Below are 23,792 nucleotides of genomic sequence, written 5' to 3' on the forward strand. Positions count from 1 at the left end.
GATCTATTCATTTTGTATTCAAAACTCAATTCCAAATCCAAATCCAAATACAAAATAGGAGGTATCCAAACGGGGCCTACGAAACCACTCTATGGTTTTTTTTTTTCCTCGAGTTTCTTTTTCTATGGTTTGACACACATCTATCAATTTCCTGAAATTTTAAAATTTACACTTCGGTTCCGACCTATTTTGGATTCATGAATTCTTATTCCACCTGATGGGGGTTAAACCTGATCATGACACGTGGCACGAAACCATGTGGTTGCCAAACATGGTCCAAGTGTGCCCACAATATTGGTATCTACATTACAATCCATGTGGGAATTCCACAACAAAACCAGAGACTTTGAACATTGATTAGATCAGAGACAGAGATTCTAAAACAAGAAGCAAGCCAAATGATCTAACATATATAGTCTGCAAAACAGTGAGGGCCAAGGAAATTAAACTTGGCTTCTCTTTTTTTTGTCAGGAATAACATTCCTAATGGAATAATAATCACTACAAAAAAAAAATATACATTATTCAGCTCAACTAAGCTGAATGCTAAAAGACCATCCAGCTCAGCTACTTCCTCACTAGACAATGCTTCTCCTCCCTAAATTTGCTGCCTGGTGTACAAGTGGCAGCACCCTGTTGGCTATGGCTAAAAGACCTATTTCACTAAAAGAATACCCTGAAAATTAAAGTATAATCCCATTGCCTGCAGCTGGGACTACAATCTATTATACAGCTCTAAAAGGGCAATTTTTTTGATACAGAAGCACAATCAGATGAACCTGAAATTGAATAGAGGCACGTCCAAGGGGGATGAAAGATCATGGGAAGTGTACACCAAGGGGTTTCAGTACATCCCTTTGAAGACGGGATTTGTACGGCATATGCTTGCTCCGTATTCTTCGTATTCTGCTTTTGTATGGCAAGCCTGCAAAGAAGCCAATAGTTTCAGCTTTGATTTCAAAACAATCACACTGTACTATGTATCGGGCGCTCAACATATGATACAATTAAAGACAACCACTAGTTTATAATTGTGATTGTAGGTGATCATAACAACGGAAAGTGCAAAAATCATAGCACCAATGACGCTAAATATACAAGACAACAAACAACAATGAACATAAGAACAGAAATAATAGTGTTCTTTTCTTAAGATTTTGTGTTTCTTTTAACTAATCATTTTATGCGGGTGAGAGAAGCCTACAAAAGACTTCAGTGGCAAGTTAAAAATCTGAGATTCCAAGTCAAACAATTGAAAAGCGGGTTAACAGAGATTTCTAAAGCTAGGGAACTGCAAGTTTAGGGCCTCCCAAAGTTGTAAGTTTGGAGATCACAAAGTGCAATGTCTGCATATCCATAAGGTAATTTTACCCTATATTTTTTAGTTGGATAAACCAAAGTGAAGATGGCATACAAAGTATCTCGTTTGAAGAATCCCCCCACTTAATGTCGTTTTTTATGAAAAGCAGACATGAGATAACAAATCAATTGTTTCACTATTTCAAATATCTGTGCTGAATTCAAGTTGATTATGTTTCGATTTTTCTTGGAGAAAGCTGATGAAAGAAATCCAATCATGGTCCTTGCAGCTGGTCCCACATGGAAGAAGTACAATCAAGTAGCCTGTGAGGAAATGGGTAATTCTTTTCTTAGATTCTCAGTGAACCTAGGAATGACATTAAGTAATCTGTAAATATCATAAAATTATAAATGGGGTTGAGCTTTTGCATTTGATATGGTTGGCAGAAAGTCTGGATAGAATATGACTCGGATGAGCTAGTTAAAATAGCACCGAAGAAAGCATCCAACCAGACATTCATAGACAAGATAAAGCACCGTAAAGGATATACATGATCAGTTGAATTTTCAGCCTGGATAATCACACACATACTTCTACAGGGAAAGTAGACGGCATATTTAGTAGCTAATGCAACATTTGTGGGGTTACAGTCCTGGTGTTTCTGAAGAAAGGATTTTTTTTTTTTTAAAGATAAAGTACTCTAAATTAGAACAAATTATGTTCTAGAGTAAGACAAACGAACATAGACAACCACAATATTCACCATTCAAAAAAAAAAAAAAACATAGACAACCACAACACTGAACGAAGAAAAAGGACGCCATTGTAAAGCATCCATGGCACCCAAAACTCTGTTAATCGGCTCTGAGCTTTCTACCTTTCAAGTTCTTAAATAGGTGTGGGGTTTCAGCCTTCATCATGACTCCCACATTTCAACAATATCAATAAGGGGCCATTGGATACGCGGATTTTAGAATCCGGGATTTCTTCAAAATTGTAGCTAAGAGACAAGAGAAGAAGCGAACCAGCCGTCGTTTTTGACTTCTCGCCCTTCTTTCCGTCAGCAAGATAGTAGCAGATCCTCCCATATTTCCAGGTTTTAGAAATCTCAGGATGCAGGTGAGATTTTTTAAACCTGAATTTCTCACTTAAAATCCAAGAAATGCTGTCAGGACAGCATACAGCAGCCTGATCATGAACCATCTTTTACACTGTTTTCAAACTAAAAACCTGGATTCTAAAATCCGCGTATCCAAACAGCCCCTTAGTGTTAAAGGTCAGGTCCGTGACTTAAATAGTTGTTTTCTTCGTAGTTTAGGTTTCGGGTTTTATGTTGTCCAAAATCCAAATATCTATCACTAATGCAAGTTTCTAGTTTCTACCACAGATCATTTAACTATTCAGTAAACAGCAAAAAAATCAATATCAGTATACAATTAAAGGCAAAAAAAAAATACCGCATAGAATTCAGGTGTTGATGCAAGAACCGAACCTCCAAACCAAACTGCAAACCTCTGAATAGGATGGCTGATCACATTGACTTCCACTGGATGAGACTGGAAGGAAAAAGAATCTCACAGTCAGCTCTTAGTACACATACGGAAAAACCAAAAGATTTTAAGAAGAATTTCCCACTTTCACATCTCCACCACGTGCGGCATCAGCAGCATCAAGCCTAGCATCTACTATCTTTTTTAAATCCCGCTGCAACCTTCTATGGAAGTCCTTGAACATGGTTGATCCTCCAGACAATACTATATTCTGAGAGAATTATTTCAAATCAGAAACTGATGGAAAATAAAACAACAAAGATTGAAACTATGTTGAAAATAACATCCTAATTCTCACTCTTTACCTTATAAAGAGCCCTCCTAGTATCAATTGGTGATGACTGAATACACTTGTCAATTACAGCCGGCAATGGGGTAGAAAAATCGCTACTGTAAATCTCGGGATGAAAGAAAACCTGCAAGTACCATTATCATTACTATAAAATTCAGCCATAGAGAATAACAGAGAAGCAAACCAGAGCATGCACAGAAGTAACTGAAAATGGCAGTGTCACATTAAAAATTTGCAGAAAAAAATGGAGGTTAGCCTAATAAAGAGCAATTGTTTTGCTAATGCAAATAACCTCTAATCTCGAGGTCAAGTCATGTAGCCTAGTGGTTAGAATGTACAGGGTAGAATAGTAACAGGTCTCTGGTGCACGATACATGCTCACCCATTTAACATAATATCCAATCTAGTGCGTGAAGAGTGTAGTTAGTTTAGGATGATCTATATTTATGTTTTAGTGTAATTCTGTCACTTAATTTTATGTTTTTTTACGTTAGTAGAAAGAAGCCCACCAATAATTGGCTCTTTAATGGCATTTTATGTAATTACTGAACTTCACATCTATATATACTAGTGATCGTGGGGTTGGAGTTAGAATCTCCACAACCTCCATAAATTTTTCCCTTCTCTTCTTTCTTCTTCCTTTTCTTCCATGCAATTGTGGGTGAATTATTAAAAGCTTAACATGATATCAAAGCATGGTTGATCTTGAACAAGAATTGGGAGGTGTGTTCATCACTCCAAAACCATTTTTTGGATATGGAAATCACTCTAACACCTAACTTCTTCATTATTGATTATTCTCTTCTTGAACAGCCCTATGGCTTATTGCCTTCGATCTTGTATCCAATCCCTAAACCCTAATTTCACAATCATCAATTAGTAGCCTTGATCTCATCACAAAACCATATCTCCATCCCTCAACCATTCGAGACTTAACCCGTCATAAATCAATACGAGCCCTAATTCATTCAAAACCATAGCCATAAACCTATTTAAAATCCTAGCCCTAATTTAGCCATTCAAAAAATAAAAATAAAAAATCCTAGCCCTAATCTTATTTGAAGCCTCACCTACAAAAAAATCTTATGCAAGTTGCTCCCCATCTTAATTCCGAAACCCTATTTGTGTGAAAATTCCTTATCCTAGCCATATTTGAATTTCTAACCTAATGCTTCAATCCCATCCATTCGAAACCCTAGTTTCTTATTTCTTCTTTTCCATATCATTCTTTCTTCTTGAAAGCCTGGGGATTTCCTTTTTCTTATGGGCATAGACATCCCATGGGGTCCTTTGTGTTGGATGTGCCCTAGTGTGTTCGAATCAATCTAATCCTCATTTCGGTGTTAGTTCAAACTTCAAAGAGGATATAACTGCTATGAAGTTGGTTCGATGAAGATTGGACTATAGTGTTACTATGCATGGAGTGTGAACTCTTCTTTGTGTTGATATATGAGTGTAATTTTGGATTGTTGTTCCTGAGAATGAGCTGATGTGCCTATAGGTGGAGGATCTTCTTTTTTTATGGACTGCCATCCTCTGTATGGATTCTTGTAACTGTGGATTGTTGTGCGTTTATGGGAAGGTAACTCTTCTTGTGTATTTCTGTGGCTCTATGGGGACAATTGTGCCTACTTGTGGGACATGGATTTAAATTTCAGTTTCGGTCCCAATTCGGCCTTGGCTGAAATCCAGTAAAAATTAATTAATTAATCATTTCGGTAATTTCGACCGAAATTCCGTAAATATATTATTTTAAAAAAAAAAATTGAACTTCTCGAAATTTCGGCCGAAATTTGGGAAATAAATTTTGGATTCAGACCCAACTGAAATCCGAAATTTCAGATATTTTGGAAGAAATTTAAAACTATGCTTGTGGACTGTTGTGTTTTCTTGAGGATTGATGCGTCTTTATAAGGCATGTGCTGCCTTCATGTTGATTGTCTTGCCTTTGTGTACTAGCAGTGCCTTTGGAAATATTGTTGTCTTCGTGTGTGAACTGCTGCTCCATTTCATGGGCTATTGTCTCGAGTTCTTGAGGATTGATGCGTCTTCGTAAGGCATGTGCTGACTTCATGTTGATAGTCTTGCCTTTGTGTACTAGCAGTGCCTTTGGGAAATATTGTTGTCTTCATGTGTGAACTGCTGCTCCATTTCATGGGCCATTGTATCGAGTTCAAATTGATGTCAATTTGCTTGGATAGTAGTGTTCTTCGTGGACTGTTCTGCTCTTAATTTAAAGTTGAATTGCAGTGTGAGAATTTCTATAACTTAGAACAAACCTAGGGTTAGCAGGTTGACTTCTGAGAATTTAGGAGCAATAAAAGTGTCCTAACCTAATTCAATTATAACAGCAACATGAAACTTCAAACCAGCATGAACATAACATGAATAATCAAAATCAACAGAAGGGTTTTAAAGGAATTCTAGGCTGGAAATTTCAAATTTTCAATCATCAATAGAAATTAATTTACCCATACCATGTTTCATACTATAAGTCCAAACAAGAAGTAACTAATCAATGTGAAAAAAAAATCAATCTTCAACGATAAATTTGTCCCAGTAATCAGATATATCAAATCTAACTAGTATGGCCTACAAAATGTCCCGAGGGGTGAGGATATGGTGGGGGTTATAGACAGCACAGATAGTGTTGATATGGGTAAAAAAAGGGTTTAAGGTGTGAAGTCTAGAATCTATCTCGGGTAGAGCATGTGCATGTTTGTTAAGAATGGTCTAGGCTAAGATGTGTACCTGCTGTGTGTATGCCATAGCAAGAGTCAAATTGTGCGCATTTTTAAGAGAAATTGAATCTTAGCAAAACTAAATCCTTGTATTATAAGAAAAAGAAATTAGCGAGGAATTCAAAACCTGAATAAAACTTTGGACAAGAAAAGTTAAAGACTTGTTTTTGGCCTTTGGGCCTTGCATATGTTTTTGCCCGCGGACCTTGGAGCTCAATGGACTGCCCATAGGGAGGCCCATGTTTGGAGGCCAAACTGTTGAAAATCCTAGAACGCACTTGGAGCTACTTGTCTCTACCACAATTGTGGGGAGACCCCTGAAGGTACTTGGAGCTACTTATCTCAACCACAAGTGTGTGGAGAATCCTAGAAGGTACTTGGAGTTACTTGTCTCTTACACAAGGGTGTGGAAAACCCTAGAAAAAGCTCGGAGCCACCTGTCTCTACGAAGAAAGAGAACGAAGAAAAAGGAAATAAAATAAAAAATCGTAAAAATACTTGGAGCTACCTATCTTTACTAAGAGGAAGAAAAGAAAAGAAAACAAAGAAAAAGAAAAAGACCAGTATAGGAAATATTGCTCTTGCAGCAAGTTTAAAGTGATAGGTGACTAATCTATGCATTATAAGTTTCTGTTTAATTGCCCATTGATAGAGAATGAGTACTAGGTTGGCATAGGGAATGAGTACTAGGTTGGCATATTACATGTTCGATAAAAGGCCTAAATGAATAAAGGATTTTAGGATAGATTCTTAGTTCTGACTTTAAATATATATATCCTAGTCATTTTAAAACCAAATCCAGCAATATCTATTTGTATGCTATGCACGTACAGTTTCCAATGAAACAAACCTCACCCGAAATTCAGAGGGATGGGATAGATATGGTCTGTTCTATTATGGTTGGACAATAGGATTTCAGTACAAATTCTGACTTTACATAGGCATATTTTTGTCATTTTAATCAGTGTTAAAAAATGCGAATGTGACGTGGAACGCGATTAAGAAAAATCCTTGTCAACTCGGAGCAGAAGCGAATGCAGTTGACACGATTGGCGCAGTCATAACTCGGGATAGTCAAAGGAATTTTTATTGACTTTGTAGGGCAAAACGCGGAATGCGGATGCGGTGCAATGCGGAACACGGCCAAGGTAAAAGGGAGTCGACTCAGACGAGTTCTGAGTAAAGTCAACGAGTTTTTAAACACTGATTTTAATACCAAAACAAGAAAACTTCAACTCTATTTATAAGCTCTGAACGTATAGTTGCCAATGAAACAGATCTCACCTCAAAATTCAGAGGGATGGGATATATATGGATTGTTCTATTATGGTTGTACAATAGAATTTCAGGACAGATTATCAAGTCTGACTTTAAATAAGTGAATCTTAGTCATTTTAATACCGAATCAAGCAAAATTAAGTTCTATTTAGATGCCATGAATGTCTAGTTTCTAATGAAGCAAATCTCACCCAGAACTTCACAGGGATGGGAGAGATATAGATTGTTATGTTATGGTTGTACAATAAAAAGAATCTAGGTATTTTTTCTCTTTCTCATTGCTTATTTTTTCTTTTACAGTTCTTGATCTCTACATATTATTTATTGATCATTGCGCCTATTAGTTCTGCCACAAATAGTTGCATGCACCTTTCTGGCGTATGTCTGCACCTTCGCAACATATATCTGCACCTTCCTTGCATATATCTGCAGCTTTCCACCATACGTCTACACCTTCCCGGCATACGTTTGCACCATTTTAAACCTACCCGAAACATACTAGAAATATTTTTCCAATCCAATCACATATTTTAGGATCCAAAACCCTACTTACACTCTTATCTTTTGTCTCCTATTCTCGAAAAAATTTCCTGTATCCCTAAATCATCCAGATTTCTCATTTTTTTTTTGAAACTCAAAAGGCTTCAAGAATCTGCCCTAAACTCCTCAATCTGTGATTAAAATCAGCAAACATATTCCCTTCCATAGATTTATCCTACATTAGTTTGGCATCAGAGGGAAGCATTAGTCCCTCCGTCGATCATTCTGCATCAGATTCAGTATCAGAGCGAAGCATTAGTCCGTCCTTCAATTGTCTTGCATCACATGCACTATTGCACATGTTTGACAACTTAGCACATACCAAATTTCACATGTAATTCATTTAAATATTTATACATAATACATGTACACATCTCACATGCAATTCGTATAAATATAGTTATGTAATAAATACTGATATATTATATCACTATTCCACAAAATTTGGGTTTATGCATTTCAGTCGTTTTGGTTTCAGTTTTGGTGGGGATGAAAAAGGAAACATTTTGGTCATTTCGTGTCAATATCAGTGTGAATTTAAAACCAGGGTTGTGTCTAGTAATGCCAGCATATCAATAGAGAGTACGGACATGTATGCATGAATTTAGAAACTTCCAGGTCATAGTTGACAAAATTGCATTAGTTTCTTTAACTTTATCCATATCAATGCTCGAAGGCTGTAGTATGGGTCCTAAATTTTGCACATTTTATTTACTTTTAGTTGAATACTTAATTTGAAATATTTACTTTGATTGAATTCTTTTTTCCACCAGTTACGATAAAAACTTCACAGTGGAGCTACTTGTTGAGAAACAGAAGTGTTTAGCAAAGAAACTTAATCTGTATTGTCATGAGAAACTAATAATTCAATATTTTGATAAAAATGTCCTCATCTTTTACATTGCTTGAAAACGTGACGTTAAATCACCTAAACTAAACTTCAGTTAATATTAGTTGTGTGGACAAATGTTGAAGCTGTTACTCAATCTAGAGAATAAAAATAGATTATTTGAGATCAATACGGTACAGTAGAGACAAACCCAAACCTCAGGACCAAGAAAGCGTTCGTAGCCGATGTCACAAGAGTATGGAGCTCCAGTCTTTGGCTTAACACCGGACCATTGCTTGATGTACTTCGATGGTTCTCGATCATGCTTATTATACTCCTGAGACCATTAATGAAATGATGATCAGTAAGTTTTAGTAAATATATTCTTGCATAAAATAAAATGATAGCAGCAAATATGCAGATTGATATTTATTGTGCTCTTTTGTAGAATTTGGTTTCAACAATAGTGATAGCACAAACAGATTTGGAGGAATAATGTTAACAAATAAACAAGTAACATATTAATCTATTAAATAAGATTCCATGGAATCAAACGAATGTAGAACTAAACTTTTACTTGGAATCTCATCAACTGACAAACAAAGAGCCCATACATGAATAGATGAACCCCGTGCTTATTTTCTTTTTTTATTAGTTTGTACAGAACTTTATTTAAAATCGAAACGAAGTACAACAGAAATTTACAACATGGGGTTGTCATTCCATATCATTAGAATGTTATACTGCCCATGCTTGGAAGCTTGTTAGCTTTTATATTAGCTTTGAGTTTTTTCCTTCTTTTTTTTGTGAAACAACAGAAACTTTATTGAGAGAGAGAAAAACAGAAAATGAATCGAGCTGAAAAACAGAAATGCCAGCGAAGATGGGAAACAAACAGCAAGCCCAAGAAAGAAAAATACATATAACAAAAAATAATAAACATCAAAATCGGGACCCATTGCTAGAGATGAATCTCAGTACTATCAACTTCTTAGGAATTAGGATAAAGTCCACCACATTATTGCTTTTCATGGAATGTGTTTGAAGTTGTGAGCTGGCTGTGCACTTAAGTCAAATATTTCCAAGATTGAGTTTTCTAACAGCCAATGAACCCCTTCGGATACAGAACAGAGGCTGCAAAGCAACCAAAAATTAAGCATTCATTTGTGAAGAATGTAAAGCAAAAAGCTTGAGAGAACAATATCAGGATTTATTTTTATAACCATCTTCCAACTATTATCTGAGTCCCATATTTCATGTTGATGATAGATGTAGGAGTGAAAGGCCTAATATATATGGGATATATAACTAATGAAAGAAGGGTATGGAAAGATCACTATACATGCAGCTTTGATATCGGGTTGATGTAGGACGAATCTATGGAATGAGCGTTAAGGGTGAATATTAGGGTTTAGGATCCAAAAATATGCGATTAGATTGGAAAAATATTTCTACTAGGTTTAGAGTGGGTTTAGAAAAGTGCAGAAGTATGCTGTAAATGTGCAGACGTATGCCAGCCAGGAAGTTGTAGACATATGTCAGGAAGGTGTGGACAAAGGTTTTTAGTGAGACTAAGGGGCACAGGGATCAAGAATAATAAATAGAGATGAAGAACTGAAAGCAAAGAGGGTTAAATCAAGAAATCAAAGAGAAAGTTCAAAGAAAAGAACTCAACTCAACTCAACTCAACTAAGCCTTTGTCCCAAACTAGTTGGGGTCGGCTAATGAATCCTTTAGAAAATTTTCATGAAGAAGGTGAAAGGATCTACCCAGCTCAAATTGACTAACTCTAATCCTGACACTAGTTGGGTTCATCTACCTGGATCATTTTCTTTCATTCTATCCTATCAAAGGTCATGTTCTTTGTTATATTCCTAGCCCTCAAGTCTTTCCTCACTGTTTCTACCCAAGTTATTTTTGGTCTGCCCCTACCTCTTTTTACTCCATCAACTTGGCACGAGTCACTTCTTCTCACTGGAGCATCCAAAGGCCTGTGTTGGATATGCCCAAACCATCTTAAGTGGTGCTCTCTCATCTTCTCCTCAATTGGTGTCACCCCCACCTTTTCACGGATGTCTTCATTTTTAATTCGATCTAACCTTGTGTGGCCGCACATCCATCTAAACATTCGCATCTCCGCTACACTCATCTTATGCACATGCTGCTTCTTGGTGGCCCAACATTATGAGCCGTACAGCATGGCTAGCCTCACAACTGTCTTATAAAACTTTCCCTTCAACTTGGTAGGTATTTTACGGTTGCACAGAACTCCTGAAGCATGCTTCCACTTCAACCAACTTGCTCTTATTTTGTGGTTAACATCCTCTTCAATCTCTCCTTCCTTAAGTAGGATTGAACCAAGATAGAGAAAGATATCCCTCTAAGGTACCTCCTGTCCAGTCATATTTGTTACATCCTCGCCCCACCTCCTTACATTACTAAAGTTACACTCCATATACTCTGTTTTAGTCCTGCTCAGTCTAAAACCTTTGAATTCCAAAGTAGTTCTCCATAACTCTAACTTGGTGCAACTCTGAATACCCCTTTATTCTTATAAATAGGTACTAATGTACTTTTCCTCCACTCATCAGGCATCTTCTTAGTCTTCAAAATATTGTTAAATAATCTAGTTAACCAAACCAAACTCACATCACCCAAGCATCTCCAAGTCTCAATAGGAATACCGCCAGGCCCCATAGCCTTACTTAATTGCATCTTTTTCATAACTACTCTTACCTTTGATGTTCGGATTCTACGAACAAAGCTCCAGTTTGTATCATCAAAAGTGTTATCAAGTTCTCCCAAATTCGCTACGGGTTCTCCCTGAAAAGAAATAAAAAAAGGGCGGAGAAAGAGATTAACCCTTGGGGTCTTTTCCTGAGCAACGGTTCATCCAAGCTTAGGAGCAAATCTTCATTCTTCTTTATTCTGTATTGTGTTCTCAAAAGTGGCCAAAGTCCTTACATTTATGGACAAAATAAAACTTGGACCCAAGACTTAATCCACTAATTATAATAGAACACATGTACCAACTCAAAATGAATTTGAATTCCTAACTGAACTAGAACTTCCTACATGAGCATCTCCTACCACCAATAGACTAATACTTTTAAGTTGCAAGGGCAGGCCCTTGGGGTTACTTAACTACCACCTTTGAAGGCTATATAAGCATGCCTTTCTTTGGAAAACAATGTCATAAGTACCACCTTTGAAGGCTATAATGCTATATAAGCATGCCAAAGGCCATTTCCAAGCCACTGGTCTCTGCTGTACTAAGTGGGTGACAGCCAGCTGGCGTTGAATTTGTCTGATAATAGAGACAAAAAGGTCACACCCCAGATATTCACACAATCAGAGTTAACAAAACAGACAGATGTAGGGGAACTAAACATTGACTACTCCATTAGAAGGAAGTGGCCATTCTGAAACCCCTTGTAAGTAGATTTTCATGTCAGTGTCCAAATGACAGAAACCAGCATGGACTGTATATTGATTAACCAAACAATAACTGTTAATTACTATATGACAATTCGTTGTGGAGGATCCGATATCCTTATTTCTTACAAGCACATGCTGAATTAGAAAGAGTTGTGCTAGATGGCACATTGAAAGAACAACAAAAGAGAAAGGGCATTTCCCGCAAACAGAAAGGAAGACTTCCCTTCAATAGTTTATTTCTGAGAATAAAATGTTACCTTCACGATGTCTGAACAAGTGTAACAATACATTTCTTTCACCTTTCGAGCTACTTCAAAAGAGTCTTCTGGCGGTATATGCTCTCCTCTTTCCTATATGAAAAAAAAATGTCAAAGTGTGCACAATCATGAACAGATAATCAGAGTTACATTCTCAAGAACAGCGGTTGTGGTTTTCAACACTGCTATGCATTCTTTATTACTTCATATGGCTCTGATTGAGAAATTAAATTAACATCCAAGTTAAAAATGCAACAAGCTTTTTTAGGAAAAACTCTTTTAAGTACCACAAGCATGGTTTTAAATTTTCTTGAAATTTCTCTGAAACGACTGAAAATTTTCTATTTCCATCCTCGCCGAAATTCCTTTCACATTATTATTATTATTATTATTATTATTTTGAAATGGATCCTTCAACGCCAGTATTTCCATCGAAATTCCCAAAATTTCGACTCAAATTCAGCCGAAATTCTTGAAATTCGACGGAAGTGGTTGGAACAACAAAAATAGAAATATATTATGATTTTGCTTTTCATTTCATTTCATTAATGTTGAAAATGATATTTGGTAGGCAACATCATTGAATTGCACAGCAAAGTAACCGTATCTTATGCATGGGATGTCACACTGGCATGGGACCAATAATACCTCGTAACTCTATGTGGTATTGTCATAGAGTTGGGGTCCTTTGAGGAGAGACCGGTCATAGTACTTTCTTATACTTCATTACATTATACCTTTTTATCGACTTTATTATTCCAGACATGTGTGAAAACACATGTCATTAGGTGTTCGATGTGATTAAGCCATTTTGGATGGCTTTCTTGCATATATGATGGATTTTAAGTATGTGTTTGAGCTTATTCTAGCATTTCCCAAAGTTTTGTCTTAAAATTTCATCATTTGCATATGTTTTCATACGTTTCCGCGATTTTACAAGATTTCTACTAAAACCATAATGTTTCCGTTTCTGTGCAGACCGAAACGGAAACTGAAATGTAAGACCTTGATCACAAGTTTATAGTACATAAACCCATTGGTAACTCCTTCAGATGGAGGAGCACCTTCTGCGGCAGATAGCTTCTTCATTAAAGTTTCTGTAATCAAGAGAAGAGAACATGTTACACAAGCAAGTTCAGACCAGGAAACCATATGAGCACATTGGTTGGAAAAGGGCAACATAAGCCAAAGGGAAACAAAGGAAGCCCATAAGGAAGATCTCCAAGGGAGGGAAATCGTGGAAGTGACCAATTCCTTAAGGTCCTAGGTGTTATGTGTGTCATGGAGCGGACTGATCCCACAAGAAAAGAAGGTTTTGCTTCTAATTCTGTCCTTCCATTTGCTTGGGCTGCAGATATTCTAGGACTTCAGGTACAGGTGATAGTTGCCAATCTAAGATAATGTTTACGTTACAGATATTATTTTATTTCTGATAGGCAATATATCTTTAGAATATAGTTTAGTTTCTCCATAGCTTGTTTCTGTCTTATCCTTTGTGGATGTTGATATCACCCATATCTAAGTTGTGAATAACTTATGCATATTATATTCACTTGCACCATCATTTTTTTATTTTCTTATGTATTATAGACAATGGGAGATTGAACATTATAGCGCCTAGGAATTTTCACTTGAACATTTCTCATTTTTTTGGAAATCCTTTTTTTGATTGTTAACTGGAGGTTGTAAGATCAAAGGTAATGATTCTCACCCTTTGTGTTGGTTTATAGATGCATTGTTCGAGAGCAGTGTGAAGAGGTGTTTATTCCATTATTTTTTTTGTTTTTCCTCCCTTTTCTTTATCACACCATAGCTAGAGATAAAGAATGCATCATGTTGCAGATGGGGAAAAAATGGATGAGTCATCATGTTGAACCAAATAAAAGTGACCAATCACTAGTCATCTTATCAACAAAAATGAAACAAAGACGGTACATGTATCGTTCAGAATGAGCAAACAAGGTTAAAACATGTTACTCCTTTAGTCGTTTTGACCAATCAACAAACAAGAAAGAACAAAAGGAGATATGAAGTCTCCTTCCAAAAAAATCCAGGTTATGCGGGTTTTCCTTTAAGAGACCAAAAAATGTGTGTAACTGAAAATACATGGAACTTAATTTTATTCATTCGAAAATCAGGTATATTTTTCTAGATTGAGCAGGAGCAATTTGGTCATTTTAAACTATAGATATTTTGCTAGATAGAGCATCATTGGAATTAAAAATGTATAAAAGAATGGGAGGAAATTTAAGTAAGAATCTCAGAAAAAAAAAAGTATTACAATACTATTCTAAGAGTTATTCCACCTCTGAGATGCAAACCATCAATCATATTAAAAGTCGGCATCTTATCGCTCACTAATTACGTTTACAACAAAAGCATTTCAGAAAAAGACTGAGCTCAATAGATATACAATATGAATAATACTCTCAATGCACTAATCATGTTGACATGCTGACTAGCTGCACCAACCATGTCAACATATCAGCACGTCAACATTGCATGTCGGGATAGCATTTTCCATGCAAAGATTAAATGTACATGCAGGACCAAAATAGTGATCTCATAAAATCTGAAGTGGCTTTACGAAATTAAATGGTGATAGTCAATAAAATTATACCCGCAAGAGCTGCTGAATAAAGAGAGTTACATCCTTCCCCGAAATAGGAATAGACTTGATGCTGCTCCCAATAACATAACCATCTGCAACCGGTACAACATGAGTAGCTCCATCTCCCACATCAACCACAACCCCCGTCATTTCACACTGAGAAACAGAACTGGATTATATCAGATGCAAGCGCCCCAACAAATATTTACCGAGAGAAAGGCAAAACATTAAATGTAACACAGGAAGAAAGCACTCAAAAATATATATAAATATATACATGCATCCATATATGTGTGTATGTGCGCGCGCATATGCATGTCTATGTACACACTTTTATGGAAGAAAATGAAAACAAAATTACAAGAAATTCTTGGTGCTGGCTAATTGAATTAGGAAACAGAAGGTTTCATGAGAAAACAAAAGAACAGAGAAGTTAATTGCTTATTTTAATCTGCATAAGAGGAGCTGAAATACAATAATCATACCAAGCTCTATAGTTATCGATGAAAACAAAGGGAGAAACTGAAAGGCTCAAAAGTGTACATCTGAGGAATGAGAAAGAAAGCGGATTTGAGACAACTCCTACAAGCATTGGTTTTAAATTTAGATCGAAATTCACACAAAACCACCGATTTTTTTTGTTTCCACCCCCATTGAAATGCATACCGAAACTGAAACGAATACCGAAACCGCAAGTGTATTAGCAGTATGTATATATATAGAGGAAAATGATTGTGAGCTTGAAGCTCATATAGCTTATATGACCTTGAGGGCCCAAACACATGGGTCCCACATTTTTTGTGGTGATCCAAATTCCAAACCATTCATTTGCAAGGCCCCATCATAGATAGGGTGTGTACCAAAAATCAGCTCCATTGGATCATCCTATCCCATCCAAAAGCGGAGGGCAAAAATGGGCAGATTTGTGGCAAACGGTGTCTGTCCATTCTGCCCTCCACTTTTGGATGGGTTAGGATGATCCTATGGAGCCGATTTTTTGTACACACCCTATCTATGTAAGGGCCTTTCAAATGAATGCTTTGGATCATCCTAACAATGTGGGCCCACATATGTTTGGGCCCTCAAGCTCATATAAGCTATAATATGAGCTTCAAGCTCACAATCATTTTCCTCATATATATATATATATATATATATATATATATATATATATATATAGAGAGAGAGAGAGAGAGAGACTGAAACGAATACCGAAACCGCAAGTGTATTACATGAGTTCCAATGAATTCCCAACTGAAACTGGAACGTTTCCATTTTCATAGCAACCGAAACCGAAGCTGAAATTTAAAACCTTGCATACAAGAGCGAGATTGAGATCAAGAGAGACTCATTGGAATCATCATATTAGGGTACATTGGAGACATAAGATGCTAATCAGTCGAGTGGTACTCCTGCGTACCGGACCATTCTTACTGCAGTGATGCCAAGTTAAGCATCGATTTTTTATGTATGATCAGTAAATTTATTTCCTATCTATTTGAGAGTTTCCACTGTACCCTTCAGTTCTCCTGTATATGGGGGGGAATGTAAAAAAATACTCGTACCCAAAATGATGATTGACATTTGGATTCCTTGTTCATAGAATAACTATCTTATATTTTTCATATTGTGGGGCAGAACAGAGTGAGAAGTAACTGATTCATCAGATTAAGGAAGTTAGCATATCAAGAGCAGTCTTTTGGTGGTCAAAGAAATATAAGTGTCTCATTTTTCCGAATAAAATCATTTTGATAGATCTGCAATCAGATCCCATCCTACTTCTAAAGCATCTTATTTGTATAGTAATCAATTCCGTTTCGTTTACAGTCAAAAAATTCCGTACGGACTACTATTCTCCATTTACTTAAGATTTACATGTAAATAAGGGAATACCCCCCATTTGGATCTATTAAAAGTAGTTTCAAGAGACAAATCTAAAAGATAAAAGCCAACTTTCCCGTTCGAGTACAAAATTCGAAAAAAACGGGTTGGGTCAAAACCTTAATTTCCAAACGATGGGGTATTTTTCCAATTTTAAAAATTCATAAATTCTATCATGTCTAACATTAATAAATCCCAAAACTCCGGTAAACAAATCTCATTATTTGGTCTCTAAATTTTTTTTCATCTTGTCAGGCACTCGTCAACCCAGGCATTTCACAGGCATTTCAGTTGATAGTGATTTTCCTTTGAGTAAATGTTGGATCTTTTACATATTTGGTTCATTTAATTGTCCCTTATATCTTTTCAACAATTTTTTATTTTTTAGATTTTTCATATTTTTAAATATTAAAAAAATCAATCATCGTAGCGGAATGAAAAGTTTCGAACGAAATGCCGAATGAAACGGATGAAACATCGAAACGTTATGTTCTTGTCGCCAAAACGAAACAGTGAACGAAACGGAATTTATAACTAAGGTTTTGAGTAGGTTGTGAAGGAAGTATGGCATTCATGAGGAACATCTATGTTGGAGGATTTCTTACCCCATGGTTTCTCAATTGGATCTGATGGCAGGAATATTAAGAGAAGGGATAAGGTTCCTGGACTAGAAAAACCTTCCAAGTATGATGGATCCTAGAGCAATTAATATGGAACTGATGAACATGAGCCACTGCATGCTAATGAGGATCAGATTTTAGTATTAGAGGAGACTTATATGTCCCAATGAAGGTAAAGAAAAACTCTAGTTTAGAGAAGCCTCAGAAAGAGAATACAAAGGCTTTCACAATATACCAATGATGGGTAGATTTCAAGTGCAAGACTCTCTAATATAGTATTGGAATGTTGTTAACGACCTCGGCTACTCTGAGTCAGAGATGATTGATCCCCAGAATTGTAGATCATCCAGAACTCAAGTGCAAGGTATAAAATTTCGGTATCGGTTTCAGCCAGCCGAAACTGAATTTTGGCCAAAATACCGAAATTTCGGCCAAAATTCAGTAAAAAACAATTTCGTTAAATGTACACTAACTGGACTAATATCTTCTATGATGCCATCCACAGGAGAATAAAGTTTTCATAATTAAGATCATGCAAAGATTATAAGGAAAATCCAATCGTGTTCTAAAGAAGACTTCCACTTAGTATTGCAATAGAGTTCGGAGATAAAAAAACAGAAGATAGGAAAGGCCATGTCATGACAAACCTAGCAAAGGAGTTCCACTCATATATTATCCATAGCCTTGTTTAGATCACCCAAAAGTAACCTGATCACTGCTACCTGATTGAATATCTTTTTGCAACAAGTCAAGATTTTCCATCACTACTAAAATTTCTTTCTTCGAGCTATGCAGTCCAAGTTCTAACTGCATCTTTTATGCTGAACAATTAACTCACTCAACGGATCTCATATTTAATGTAAACTTGAGAGACCCACTACTTGCAGTAGGACCTCATAAAAAGATGGAATATAGCCACAACAAGTACACTTGTCTTGGACAAATTGTGATAATATAGTATATAGACTTTAAATAACAGAATGGGGTTAGTTTCCATCACAAGGAAATCTATATAAGCATACTCCTTTTGATGTTTGAACAGATTAATCCATGTGAGCAATCAGAAAGAGTTTTCGACTTGTGTGAATTGGTCTCTCTTAAATCTTCAGCCAAAGAAATCCCTTGAAATAATGGTATTTCAGGGATATGAGCTATGAAGATTGCTCACCAAAACATAAAAAACCCCTAGATCACGAGTCTGTTTTTTAAAACAAGCGCAAATACAAGGTAAATTTAGCAATATTAACTTATCGATTTCAAGAAAGTATCCAATCCATGGCTGTATTTTAGAGGATTCACATCTACAATCACAAAACTTATTTAGAGGATTTGCCTTCACAGTCTCTTATCACGTGCAATACAACTTCTAGCAACAAACATAGTTGAATCATAAATTTCTTGAGAAGGATGATAAATTTATTAAATGTTAAAATTACCAACCTTGGAAGTTGTGTAGCCAGCAGCAAGAGCAAGGACAGGCTGCACTGCTATATAAAGTCCAGGGACATTAAATGTCTCAAACATAATTTCTCCGGTGTATTCACGATTTTCAGGAGCAGTGAGAGGGCTCTCAGTCAGAAGGAAATAATGGTCCTCTGGGTCACACCGCAAGTAATTGAAAATACACTGCTGCCAGAATCTCTCCATCGTGTCCCAATTCTCCACCTGCATAAGGGTAGTTTAGGTTTGAGAGTATTTTTTTGGTAGTAGGTTTGAGAGAGTTCCCACGAAGAACACACTCATATCTCCATGGTGCAAATATTTACCTGACCATTAAGAATGGGGTAGCTAAGATTGTATGTGGTGCTAGAACGAGACCTTGAGATAGCCTCCTCTCCAATAAAGAAATCAAGATCAGCCATAACACCTGCACTGTGCTGAGCTAACCAATTTCCCTTCGCAGAACCCCTTGATTGATTCAAAAAGGATTCATTAACGGCCACGACGGTCGGGGTAATGAAACATGGCTCAACATTGCCTGCAAATCCCATCTTGGTATACCTAGCAGAATGAAAATCTGTTAGGGTAAAAAAAGAAACTAAGATAAAGATTTAGAGCACAAGTGCTTAGAAACAAGGATGTTTTCAGTGAAACAAATTAATGAGTGGTTTGTTCAATATATTCTGAATCGAAGTGATTAAGAGATGATTATTAATAACATGAAACAAACTAAACCATGAAAATTATGTGAATCAGACACTGAAACGGGACAGAAATATGATCTTAAATACAAGAGTTGTTAAAACATGTCATATTTTATAAGGGGGCTGATATCCAACCCTACAAAATAGCTGTCAGACCCAGCTTTGTTTGTCAGTTGTGTCTTAAAATCTTTGTCAAAAAATGACCAAAATGTCATCTGCTTCTCCTTGGTTTGCTTCCATGGCCCAAAAAAGGAAGAGAGAGAGAGAGAGAGAGAGAGAGAGAGAGAGAGAGAGAGAGAGAGAGAGAGAGAGAGAGAAAGAGAGATGTTGTAGTTCCGGGTGATCCAGCAAGAAGTGCTTGTTGAGCATGGTGTTTGAGCTCAAGATGTTGCAATCTTGTGATTATTATCCTCCATCAACTAGTGAATCCAGAAACAATCTGATGATTTGTTCGATTCGGAGTGTACAGTATTAAGAGATAGAGCCAATCATAAATAAGCTCCTCTAAAAGAAAGATCGACCCTACTAGACGAAATATGTAGTTGCAAGAATCAAGGTCTTACTGGGTACGGATCAGAACCAAAATTTCTGTGAGAAATTCTAAATAAGGGTGAAGGAGTTAGATGGAGATGAATCAGAGATTAACTCTGGTGCTTTTGTATCTAGATAAATGATAGTTTATACTTATTGTAAAGGTTTCAAGAGAGAAGCCGATGCATATGATATTGAAACATCATTTTTTTATGTCAATATTGAAACATCATGTTAACTTCAATGGTGGACCCTACAGGGCTTTGTTTGACATTACAACTGGCAAGCTGTGTAATTATGATCTTATGATATTGCTATTGAATTTATTTAGTTTTGGGTGGAAGCATCAAAGAAAGAAGTAACTCTGCGGAAGAATTTGGAATCTTTGCAATTTGGAAGATGCATGAGAATAAACACAGGGCTCGGTTTTGAGTCGATAAGAATTAAGAATGAGTCAAAATAAAATTAAGAATGAGTCGATGAGAATTAATGATCAAGAAGAGATATTTTAGAGACAAGGGTCAATGGTTTTATGGCTGCCGGTGATCATAATTCTAGCTTCTTCCATTTCACTGCCTCTTTCAAAGGAAGAAGAAAGCTCATTAGCAAATTAAATGTGAATGGACGGGAATTTGAATACAAAAAAGATCCCGAGGAATTGGTTACAAGTTAATTTGCTTTTATTTCCATTCTGATTGGAGATCATATCCTTGGATCTATGTTGACTTGCCTAGTTACCTCAAAGCGCTAAATACGGTAGTAATCTTCTCAAGGTAAAATTCTTTAAGGATGAAGAAGCAAGACTGCCTTCAGCCTTGATAAGGAAAAAGTTAGTTGATGGTTTCTCCCTTTGCTCCTTCCAAGAATTCTAAGAAGTAATAGTGAATGGCATAATGTAGGGTATTATAAAGGCCTTCAATGCATCCTTCATTTTCCTTATTCCAAAGGTAAGGAATGTTGAGAACATCAATTAATTCATGCCTATTAGACTAATAAGTTGTGTCTACAAAATCATCAAAAGTTCTCCCCAATAGAATAAAAAAAAGTATGCCCATTCTGGTTGCTTCTAACCATAGTGGTTCTGTTGCAGTTGTAGGAAGACAACAACAACGTTATTGATTCAACGAAAAAATTTCGAACCATTGAGATAAGTCACCCTACTGTGTGTATCGAGGCAACGTCTGATGACAGTTGTGTAGAGGAAGAGAGGTTCAGTCTCAACCCCAATGCTTCTTATAATTGCTCTAGATAAATCCTACAATAGGCACATGACCGAGATAAGTCACCCTACTGTGTGTGTAGAGAGGCAAGGCATGATGACAGTTGTGTACGTGAAGAGAGGTTCAGTGTCAACCCCAATTGTGAACGTTTTATGTCTAATGAGCTAGAAAAACATATCTCCTAACCCATTAGGTTCTGAGAGTCCATGGGCATGACATTCCTACATTGTTACATAGGGAAAACATGTGTTCACTAATAAAGCATGTTACATATTCATTTTAATTGCCCAATAATAGTTATGAAATCGATATTGTAATCAAAGTTATATTACAAAACATTGGCTTTTAGGACATATAGTCTAACAGAGATCATGTCAAAGATTTTTATTTTATTTTTAATGTAATTGGTTACAAATGAGAATTTTTCCATTCAAGGCAAACCAAATAAAGGCTACCGCACGAGGAGGCTAGGGATTTACATGCGAGAAAATATAGCTCCGAAAAGGGGCGAGAAAACATAATCACCACGGTGGAAAAAAAAAAATTACAAATAGAGAAGTCGTGAGAAAAGAAAAAAGAAGAGAAATTTAAACAAAATCAGTCAAGACAATTAACTGGGCATCATTAATATCTAATCAAAGAGAGAGAGAGAGAGAGAGAGAGAGAGAGAGAGAGAGAGAGAGAGAGAGAAAACCTCCAGTAACAAAAGTCCCATTGCCGAATTCAAATAGCAATGGACCCAATGCCAAAAAAAAAAAAAAAAAAAAACAATCAGATAACATCCAAACAGGCATTCACCCCATAATTGTATTAAACGAAGTACAAAACTAAGCCCTAGAAGGGGAAAAAAAAAATCCCCAAAGTCCCAGTTTGGATTGCAATAATTTTGTGAAAAAAGATAACTGGAACCAACCTAATTTAATTATTATTTAGAGGGAGCTTCAATTATGATGATGTCCCTCCTCTAAATTAACCATAACCATATAATTTCCCTCTAAATCTAAATTTTCCCAAGTAAAAAATGTTTTTTCTTGTAATCCAAACAAGGCCTAAAAACAAAAAACAAAGAAGAGCTAAAACCCAAAACAATAAACGGGTTAAGAATAGGAAGAAGATGAGATACCCAGTTCCATTGTCGATGACTACAGCGGGACGAGAAGAGGCAGAATCCATGAGAGAGGAAGAGGAAGAGGGTGGATCTGCTGTTGAGATCCGAGAGGGTTTTTTGTTTAAGGGATGGGCTCATCGTCGGTTCAAAACAATTCCATCCATTTCAAGTTTCTAACTCTCACTCCCTCAAAGGATCACAATCATGGGCCTTCTTTCTCCTCTCCCAACTCTCTCTCTCTATTCCTTCTTTGTCAAATGCTTCGTGAGTGAGACCTATTTGTTCATTGTTTTACAACTTGGCACGCCCATTCTTACATAGTGGGTCCCACCTTTTATGTGATCAGGACCGTCCATCTGTCAGGCCATCCCATGCTTCCATCTCAAATGGACCAAAAATTTCATGTCAACGGGATAGTATTAAGGAGGGATTTGCTAGGGACCATCAAAGTGAGGCATTTCGCGGGTGAGAACAGCCACACAGGCTCAGATTTTGTCTTATTGATTTAATTCATCCGAGGTGGTTGCTCTCAAATGCAACAGCCCGTCTGCAAAATGCCTTCCTGTGATGGTGCCTAGCAAATCCTTATTAAGGAAGATGATAGAATGAAGGGCGCCACAATCCCAAACGAAAGTATCATGGATATTAGGAGGGAAATGTTATCAGCACTACTTTATTTTGATGAGGCCACTCCTCACTTTATTAAAGTACCGTAGTGGCCCACACCATAGGATGATTGAAACCGTCCATTAGATGGGCCACAGCCTAAATAGGTTGTACCCCAAAAATCATTTCCATAGGTCGATCCTAACCCTCCGATCTGAATGTTAGAGGGTTGGTCTTAACCCCCTCTATAGATCGGAGGATTAGGATAGACCTATCGAAATGATTTTTTGGGCACAACCTATTTAGGATGTGGTCTATCTAATGGACGGTTTCGATCATCCTATGGTGTGGGCCATACTGTACTTTTAATAAAGTGAGGAGTGCCCTCATCAAAATACAGTAGTGCTGATAACATTTCCCTATTAGGATTGCCTGATTGACGTGATTTTTGGGCCATTGGAGGCATAATGGATGACCTATGAGGATAGATGGTCTATATCGATCAATGGTAGGGTTTCCTAAGTAAAAAATACATACCTTCTTCTATTACAACCTGGTTGTCTTCTACTTGCGCATCAGAACAATATGACAACCTAATCTTTCAGGAGAAGTTCACTAGAAGCCTATCTACATGATTTTAGTGTGGTCTAAAGTTATAAGGCCCTTTGTGCGTGTTCTTCAATTCTTATCATTCTATTTTTTTAGGCTGGGTGAAATAGGTGGAAGAGAATTGCTTGGGGGAAATTCAACTTTGCCAACATTGATTATTGCCAAATTCCATTCTAGCATGGATATTATGATTGCGAGATTGACGTGAGATAGTATTGTCTAGATCAATCAAAGGTA

The 23,792-nt window shown here is 36.7% G+C and overlaps 1 protein-coding gene across 2 annotated transcripts; it reads right to left on the reverse strand.

Annotated features, from left to right (window-relative positions):
• Nucleotides 1–316: 316 nt before the first annotated feature.
• On the reverse strand, nucleotides 317–22,575 carry LOC143892378 (actin-related protein 3-like). Of its 2 annotated transcripts, none has more exons than XM_077396969.1 (10): nucleotides 22,356–22,575; nucleotides 19,104–19,338; nucleotides 18,778–19,002; nucleotides 14,846–14,992; nucleotides 12,226–12,318; nucleotides 8,748–8,867; nucleotides 3,156–3,266; nucleotides 2,936–3,061; nucleotides 2,793–2,856; nucleotides 317–925 (listed from the first exon to the last, which is right to left on the reverse strand). In XM_077396969.1, exons 1-10 carry the CDS (start codon nucleotides 22,403–22,405, stop codon nucleotides 819–821), a joined length of 1,278 nt encoding a protein of 425 aa, XP_077253084.1. In that variant the 5' UTR covers nucleotides 22,406–22,575; the 3' UTR covers nucleotides 317–818. The 2 variants fall into 2 exon arrangements, with proteins under 2 accessions (XP_077253084.1, XP_077253083.1); XM_077396968.1 differs by having other exon boundaries at nucleotides 2,758–2,856.
• Between the last annotated feature and the right edge of the window lie 1,217 nt (nucleotides 22,576–23,792).

The sequence above is a fragment of the Tasmannia lanceolata genome, unplaced genomic scaffold, assembly GCF_043159265.1.
Source record: "Tasmannia lanceolata isolate RefF3 unplaced genomic scaffold, GAP_Taslan_0.1 ptg000015l, whole genome shotgun sequence".
In the NCBI taxonomy this organism is placed as follows: Eukaryota; Viridiplantae; Streptophyta; class Magnoliopsida; order Canellales; family Winteraceae; genus Tasmannia; species Tasmannia lanceolata.